Raw genomic sequence first — 8,575 nt, 5'->3', positions numbered from 1 at the left:
TGTGGATGGAAACACGTGTCCTCTTTGTTTCACTGATTTCTCATTCAAGTGCTGTTTCAGTGCAGCATTACAGCGGGTGGAAATCACAATCTTCATCAAACTTCATCATAAAACTGTAAATCTGTTGCTGCCTATATACACAAGAAGTCACATCACATTAAGAGTCCAATCAGAAGCTGGCAAAAATAATAAAATACAGAAATTCCTACATGAATAGTGACGTAGGTGCTGTGGGACGGTGCAGAATAAAATAAGTGCTCGCCAACCTTCTATATCGGAAAATAACGAGAATGAAATTTCCTCATTGAGGGTTGTTTAGTGTCCTGGTTTTTACTCCATAAAAGAAGCATTTTAGCTCCTGCCTCCTTAAGACCAGGTGGTTGATTATACTTTTAATATTTCATAGGAGCAGAGAGAAAAAGATGCATTTCAGTTTGTGGCTTTCGTCAGTGTTTCTGAGCATAATTCTTATTTATAGCTTGTAATTCTTCTTATCAAGCCAGTGACAGGAGGACCCAACCTGTGACAGTCTCCCAGGTATGGAGAGAAACTGAAGACACTAAATGTGTGGATCTACATAAGGATCTATCCCCGACATCTGCCTGCATATGGATTTGAAAACTGGTTTCCTCTCATGGTTTTACAGTTCACACATGGACCGTGTCCAGTTAAAAAAAGGGAAACTCTTTTTTTCTTTTTCTTGTAACAACCTAACCTCCAGTCCACCCAGCATTGTGTGTATTATCATCAATATTCTCATCAGCACAGCGTATATATGCTTTTAATGTGAAAACATAACAGCTGGTTCTCACACAGAAATTTACCAAAAAACGTGAACTGTGTGAAGCTTTTTTCAGATAACTAAATTACATAGTCTAAATAATCTTAGCACAAAAACTGAGGAAATTTGTGTTTGGTCAAACATTTCTTGGTAATAAATCTTATACTATTGGAAAAACTCTTTATTTCCCCTTAAATGGTGACACATTTGTGGCAGAGAAGATGTGTTTTTCATGGGTGCAACCCACAGAGTCAACACTGCTGCTCAACCCACACATGCACCTTCCTCACAAATATGGCGCCATTTAAGGGGAAGTAAACAGGTTTTTATATGCGGGAAGCATTGTTACAGCAAAGAAACAGTCGACCGATTACAACTTTGTATTAAGCATTATGTACTGCTCAGAGAATAAAAGGAACACTTAAATCACATATCGGCTCTTGATAAATATTCAATCGTTACAGAAATGCACTGTGTAATTTGTTGAGAACAAAAGGTTTTAACAACGCTTAGTGGAAAACAACATCATAAAACGTTGTGTTCTCTTATTGTATTTATTTATTTTGAGCAGTTTATATTTTTTATTCTTTCAACAACCTTCAACTTTATCTAAATATCTCAGTCTGGCCCATTTTTCCAGAATGATTCATTTATTTAACATTTTTAATGAAAAATTTAAAAAAAATGTTTTAAATTTTATGTCATTTATTGAATTAAATTTTTTTTTAAATTGATTTCGAAAATATAAAATAATAATCTTCCGTTTCCGGTAAACCGGAAGTTCTTCTTTTAACTCCTGCGCGTGTGCGTTGTGCAGTTTGTTTAACAAAGTTCATAAATGTGGTGAGTTACGGTCATTTCAACAGAAATTACAGATTATTTTCACGCAGTGGTGACCTGGTGGACTTGTTAAAGTCACCTGTGCGACCGCAGAAGCTGTCACTTTGTACAAACGCTCATTTAAAGCTGAAGATTTAACACGAGTAACCCGCTGAGTTAGCAGGCTAGCACCTTTAGCTGTCTTTGCGTTTAGTTTACACCGGGCTAATGCTAACTGTAGCCGCTGAGCGATGAATGAGCAGAGGTTAGCGGTCAGTAACAGGTTCGTGTAGTTAGCACCTCTTAGCTCCGTTAAAGGAAACAGCAGTTATCGTGACGTTTCAGCTGCCGGTAGGTCAGCGGCGGATTTAATTCACATAATTTAATGTAGGAGTCGGAGCGATTTGTAATCATTGTCCAACAACAAGAAGGATTATTAGTGAAGTGTCGATCACGGAAACGCGGTGATATGCAGAAGCTTTCAGCCGCTGTATCGTGCTATTGTCAGGGTAAAAATACCCTCTGCTCATTCTCTCCAGGCTCTTATTTTGAAATAAACCAGGAGAGAGCAGCTCAGCATGTGTTCACATGTGTGTCATAGTTCATGCTGATAAAATAAGAACTGTTGAGCCTTCAGATACTATGGAGAGTCTTTATTTCTGCATGCTGAGGTTCAGGCTTTCATAATTTAGTAAAATGATTTAACACTGAGCATCACTTCATGTTGTACTTCCTCCTCCAAACTGTCCGGTACACCTTCCTCAGCGCCTCCCTGTCTGTCCTTGGATCGTGGGTTAAATAGAGAGCGATGGCCGGTCCGGAGCTCCTGCTGGACTCCAGCATTCGGATGTGGGTGGTCCTGCCCATTGTGTTCGTCACCTTCTTTGTTGGGGTCATCCGACACTATGTCACCCAGCTGCTCCACAGCGACAAGAAAGTCAACCTGGAGCAGGTCTCTGACAGGTGAGTCTGAGAGCACACACATTCAGAGGTTTGTTTTTTTCTTTTTTTAGAGAACTGAGTCCAGCAGATTTAGTAATACAATTATATTGCAGTACATCAGTCACATAAGAGTATTATTGCGATTTGCTGAGCATCCTGATCACATATATTGGATATATATTTTCACCTCTTCTTCTTTTTTTTTCACCCCTCGGCAGTAAAAAGTTTTGGGGGTTTTGCTGTGTTTTTTTTCATAGAGGTCATAGTGAACCTGTTTCCCTTTTAGCTGGCAAATATAACCATTACATAAGCTGCAGATCAACAATGTGTCAGGACCGAGACGCAGCTTGACTCGTGCTGCGTTCACTGGTCGAGGGAGTAACAAAGAACAGAGGGAGGGAGGGAGTCCATCGTTACCTTTTACCTCGTTTTTACGCTGTTAAGAAGCTTTGATAGAGCTGCTGAGTTTGGACTCATAAGAAAACTTAAGCCGTGTCTGTTTACAGGATCCTTTATTGTGTATTACTTCCATGTTTACTTATCAGACCGGTAGACAAGAAGAACTTCTAAAAAATGTTTGACGTTAACATTGTTTACCTTCAGGTGCTCAGCTCATATCTGACCTGTTATGATCCCTGATTGAGCTCTCCTCACAGTTATGTTGTGTGCCTGAAGTGAAAGTGGCGCCCCGGGCAGCATTGTACCCTAACCGCTCCCATGTTCATGTTTCTGTTCAGCCAGGTGCTCATGCGCAGCCGCATCCTCAGAGAGAACGGAAAGTACATTCCCCGACAGGTGAGAGCCCCTTCAGTTTAAGGTAGAATTTGACCTTTAACCTAAAATATTTCCCCTCAGTACATCCTCCATATTCTTTATTCTGTGGGTCATTATTCCATGCATCATGTATAAATCTTATTTACTTCTGATTAAGAGCGGTGGATGTTTGGCTGTCTGCAAAGTAGCCACAGACTGTTCTGTTAGAAGTTAGACATTAAAAAAATCATCCTTTAAATAATCAGCCGTGTTTAAATGTCACAGTCTGACTGTGAGTGCATGAAGTGTAAAACTCGCTGAGTGAAGTGTCTCCGCTGGTTTAGTCCTTCGCCATGAGGAAACATTACTTCAACGACGCCGAGACCGGCTTCTTCAAGAACGTCAAGAGGAAGGTTGTCCCCAAGAACCCAATGACAGGTGTGTGTGTTTGAACACATGATTGTCCCTTCATTATAATCAGGTCTGCCTGTGTGAACTAACTGATGATCTGTTGGATGGTGTAAATGTTTCTCTTTGGTTCTCGTCTTTTTAACGCGCCTCAGTTCTTTGTCTCGTGGTTTCTAAACAGACGCGAGTCCCTCAGAAATGGTTTAGCTGCTCTGTTCATGTTCAGTCTGTAAGCTCAGGTGTTAAATTCTCACTGTGATACTACAGCCTGTGAACTCGCAGTGGACATTAAGCTCAGGATCAGGACGTCTGCATAGTGAGAAGCATTAATGACGAACCTCGTGCTGTGGATGGATCACCTCAGACATCTGTAGTTCGTTTACTTTGCTCTTAATCAGTTGACAAGTTTGTAAACGTGTAGCTTTTTTTCCATGTTTTGTTTTTTCCTTTAACCCAGATAAAAACTCAAACCTGTGAGAGCGTTCACTCTGATTATTGGTCAGCTGTGTCTCAGACGGGAGCAGCAAAAGTAACAAGAAGAAGGTGCTAGTAGGGCAACATGTAGAGGCTAGTTACCTCTACGGACGATTCACACGTCCCAGAATGCAAAGCATACCTGGCTATGAGAAGGTGTTTATTTGACTGAGACCACTTCCTCAGCACAGTTGTTTTGGTTCACACCTGAGTGACATCTCCGGTGAACCACACCGAAGCAAAACAGAGTTTGATTTAAACGGACTGAACCCCGCAGTTATGACATCACCGTCATCTGAAGTTCAGTCCGTCTTCTGCGTCTTCTTCCTGCCTCGTGATGGCAGGAATCATCCTTCATCTTCCCGTGCTGTGTGTTTAGGTCCATCGAACCACTGCAGGTCATTATCTGTTAGCTACCTTTGCTGTCTTTGTTTACGTCCGTTTACAACAGATGTGTATGTTTTTAGGCTTCCTTCAGTCACAGTGTGGTTATAATCTTTGGATGGAAATCAGCCTCATAAGTCTTCTCCTTTACGCACACCTGGACGTTAAACTTTATGGAAACACGTGCTGTGAGATGATGAGGGAACACACTTGTCATTTTACTGCAGCTGAAAGAATCTGGATCTTTTTATCCGTCAGTAGAGCCGTGCTCTAAGCCGAGCCTGTTGTTTGTTGCAGACTCGAGCATGATGGTAGACATGATGAAGGGAAACCTGACCAACGTCCTGCCCATGATTGTGATTGGTGGATGGATCAACTGGGCTTTCTCTGGATTCGTCATTAGTGAGTCTGTCCACATCCTGATGTATGACACACACACACACAGTTTAGGAATGATCTGTGAGCGCTGTTAGATACCTGACACGTATGCGCATCACTACAATCACATCTGTAAACAAAGCGGCGCCCAGCAGGTCCGACTCGTCTCACTGGTTCCCGATGTTTTTTCACAGCTAAGGTGCCGTTCCCGTTAACACTGAGGTTCAAGCCGATGTTGCAGAGAGGGATCGACCTGCTGTCGCTGGATGCCTCATGGTAAAAACTCAATCTGAACACTGAAACGCACAAGCTGCTCAGCAGACCGAGATCAGAGTGCAAACTTTACCGAGTGGTTATGTCTTTGTTAGTGCCTCGTTTTTCAGGGCTGCTGTAATCCGCAGCGTACGTGTATTAGAAACAGTTCAGTTCATTTTTATTCAGTTTCAAAAGCATCAAACAGGACATACGTCTGTCTTTTATTTACAGTCTGTTGCTTTGGCCCTGATGTGTGAATGAAATGTGATGAAAGTTTATTTGTGAGTTTCATGAAGGAGTATTTTCCTTCCTTCCTGGAGCAGCTGAATCTGAGTCGTCTTACTTCCTGACATGCAGCTTCTTTAAAGTCACGTGATTTGATGTTGCAGGGTGAGCTCGGCGTCCTGGTACTTCCTGAACGTGTTCGGGCTGAGGAGCATGTACAGCCTGATTCTGGGTCAGGATAACGGTGAGGTTTCACTTTCTCGTAAAGCTCAGCTCTGTTTCCTTTCACGGACTAACGCCGGCGTTTCCTCTCAGCTGCTGACCAGTCCCGGATCATGCAGGACCAGATGACAGGCGCTGCCATGGCGATGCCCCCTGACCCCAACAAGGCCTTCAAGGTGACATTTACACACAACTGCACAAAAATGCTGCTTTGATTGTCTGTTTCCTCTCCAAAGTGAAACATGAATTATGAAAGAATAACTTTTCAGCGTTTGTTCGTGACCACGCTAAACTTTGTGTGGGGGCAAAGCCTTCATCCTCTCAGTAACCAGTAACTCCCATTTAAAGTGAAGCCTGAGGATCAGGCCATGTCCACACTAATACGTTTCGTTTGAAAACGCATCTTTTTCTCTCCGTTTTGGCCTCCCGTCCACACTGAGACGGCGTTTTCGGTCGAGGAAAACGCAGCGTTTTGAAAATGCTCTCCAAAGCGGATACGTTTGAAAATGCCGTTTTCCACGTTGCAGTGTGGACAGCGAAGACGGAGCCTTTTCAAAAACGATGACACATTTTAGTCATGTGATGCAGTCATGTGACCAATTAAAATAAGATAGCGGAGGGCGTTATACAGCAGTTGTTTTGTTTGCTCTCAGTTTTGACAGCCCTATTAAAGATTAATATCAGTCTGTACTAGGGCTGCCACGATTAGTCGACTAGTCACGATTACGTCGACTATCAAAATCGTCGACGACTAATTTAATAGTCGACGCGTCGTTTGAAGCTTTGTAAGATCCCAAAAGATGCAGGAATAAGTAGTAGGATTTAAGACTGTAATAACGGACTGAAACAGAAGATGGCAGCACTGCATGTACAAGGATGCCAGCTGCCGTTAAACCCCGAAGAAGAAGCTGTGTCCCAGAATTCATAGCACGGCCCTGCTCAGTTTCCAACAATGGCGGCAGCTAGTTAGTTTTAATATTACTCTTATTATTCTTTCCGAGTCACAAAATAAACGTTTAACATATTTTCAGGCGAGAATGTAGCTGTGTAAACCTCAAATATCTGCTCAGTTTATCAAGACACCACATATTTTCAAAAGCGCTCCGACGTTTTCGGAGACGTCTGTTACCCACCAGCTCGATAGCCAGCCGGGGTTCAAGGCTCACTAGAGCCGGTGAGAACAGCGGACTCCCGGCAAATCGTTTTCAAATCAAATACTGGAGCTTGCTTTGGCCCCTGAGGCATCCGCTGTGGTGTGAGGGCGCATGATTGTTCTCAGTGTTAGCTCACACCTGAAGCTAGCATAGCAGAACTGTAAAGACGTGGATTAGTGCGTCTGCATCCTTCACCTGAACCTGAATCATCAGGATTACCAGGGAAACGCGTTTAACCCTTTAAAGCCCATCAGAGCGTGCACGCTCTGATTTGCCTAACTGCTTTTAAATCCTGCTACCCCAAAAGTTGATTCTGTTCATCTGGACCTTTTCAGTGGGAGAAATGTTTCGTCACCAAGTGACTTCTTCAGTCTCAGCTGACTGCAGGTTTCCCCAATCTTATAAATAGTACATTTGCACATTAACTGAAACTAGCACCACTGAATGAACAATGGGCTGGGAGGTCAGTGCCTTGATCATTAATATGCAAATTGTAACGACCACTGATCAAAACGTGAAATGCTCCACAAATGTCAAAATGTAAAAATATAAAGATAAGCTCTGTTGAGACAAAGTGATCGTCACTGTCGAGTTAAATGCTGCGACTCGTGTCCCTGTTGTTGATTCAGAGCGAGTGGGAGGCGCTGGAGATCGTGGAACATAAGTGGGCGCTGGAGAATGTGGAGGAGGAGCTGATGTCCAAAGACCTAAACTTTGGGGGCTTCTTCAGCCAGGACATCAAGTCTGCTGTATTCTAGGACCACGAGGACGCGCTGGAATCCCGGGGGTGTTCCTGAACCGCCCTGCTCTCCCCTGCTCTCCTGAAGGCTCCGGGATAGTTTTCACAGCGCAGGATTTAAACAGAGAATTATTTTTATGGAGCTGCCTCTGAAATCGTCTCTTTGCTGCCTCGGGCACTTCGCTCACTCTCAGCTTTTGTACGTTTCCTGGAGTTCCAGCCAGGCTCCGGATCTTCCCTGGGTTGTTGTTAGTTTATATTTGAGAAAAATCTAAAAGAAAAGATTTTATTTGTACTTGAGATTTTACTTTGAAATGATGTTTGTGTCGTGGGTGTTTAAGTTACACATTTTTACATCTAAATTCAGTGATTCAAGTCCAAATCCATTACACAGGAAGTAGTGACTTCGGACACAGATCGGAGCTTTAAAATCCTCCACACCGGCAGGCTGAGCACCTGCCGAGATCCGAAACGTTTCTCCGGAGCAACGCTGGAAACCGAAGCATCGTTTTAAAAAAACGGCTGGAACGTTTTCAACAGGACGAAGCGGGCGAAGGCTTCATGTCGTCCCGCAGGACGTTTTGGATGTACTCTGTATGCTGTGGTGTGAAGCATGGAGTGAGTGAAATAAAGGTGCCATCACAACTAACCACATTTCTCATCCTTTCATCATTCAGCTCTTCATTCCTGAGTCTGCCGGCCTTTGTTTTTCTGCTTTTACCCGGTAAGCTGAGTCTGTTTCAGTGGTGGTGGGAACACATTCAGTGTGGCTCCACACACGGGTGGAGGAAGGTAAAAAACTGATGTCAGTGAAACAAAGCCTGCAAAAAGAACTGCAATTCCCCAAATGTCCACTAGAGGCTCCAGCAGTGAGTCAGTCCCCGTGTTAAAGGTTCACATGAAACAAACATGTTGACAGTTTTTGGTGTCTGGATGTTTTGAGATCAATTTTAAGTTTTAGTAAAGCTCAAATTTAGGGGCGTGGCCTATTTGAATGACAGGTGGCTGTATCTGAACGTCTGAGTCGTGCATATCTTTGTG

General features: G+C 43.2%; 1 protein-coding gene across 1 annotated transcript; it reads left to right on the top strand.

Moving 5' to 3' along the window:
- The first annotated feature begins 1,550 nt into the window (after positions 1 to 1,550).
- On the top strand, positions 1,551 to 8,174 carry LOC134623041 (ER membrane protein complex subunit 3-like). Its single transcript, XM_063468273.1, has 9 exons — positions 1,551 to 1,624; positions 2,366 to 2,563; positions 3,280 to 3,337; positions 3,640 to 3,733; positions 4,859 to 4,963; positions 5,134 to 5,215; positions 5,584 to 5,663; positions 5,735 to 5,817; positions 7,425 to 8,174. Exons 2-9 carry the CDS (start codon positions 2,409 to 2,411, stop codon positions 7,551 to 7,553), a joined length of 786 nt encoding a protein of 261 aa, XP_063324343.1. The 5' UTR covers positions 1,551 to 1,624; positions 2,366 to 2,408; the 3' UTR covers positions 7,554 to 8,174.
- The last annotated feature ends 401 nt before the right edge of the window (positions 8,175 to 8,575 follow it).

This window comes from Pelmatolapia mariae, unplaced genomic scaffold (assembly GCF_036321145.2).
Source record: "Pelmatolapia mariae isolate MD_Pm_ZW unplaced genomic scaffold, Pm_UMD_F_2 NODE_ptg000363l+_length_22815_cov_1, whole genome shotgun sequence".
NCBI classification, from domain to species: domain Eukaryota; kingdom Metazoa; phylum Chordata; class Actinopteri; order Cichliformes; family Cichlidae; genus Pelmatolapia; species Pelmatolapia mariae.
This window is presented reverse-complemented; position numbering and strand designations above follow the sequence as displayed.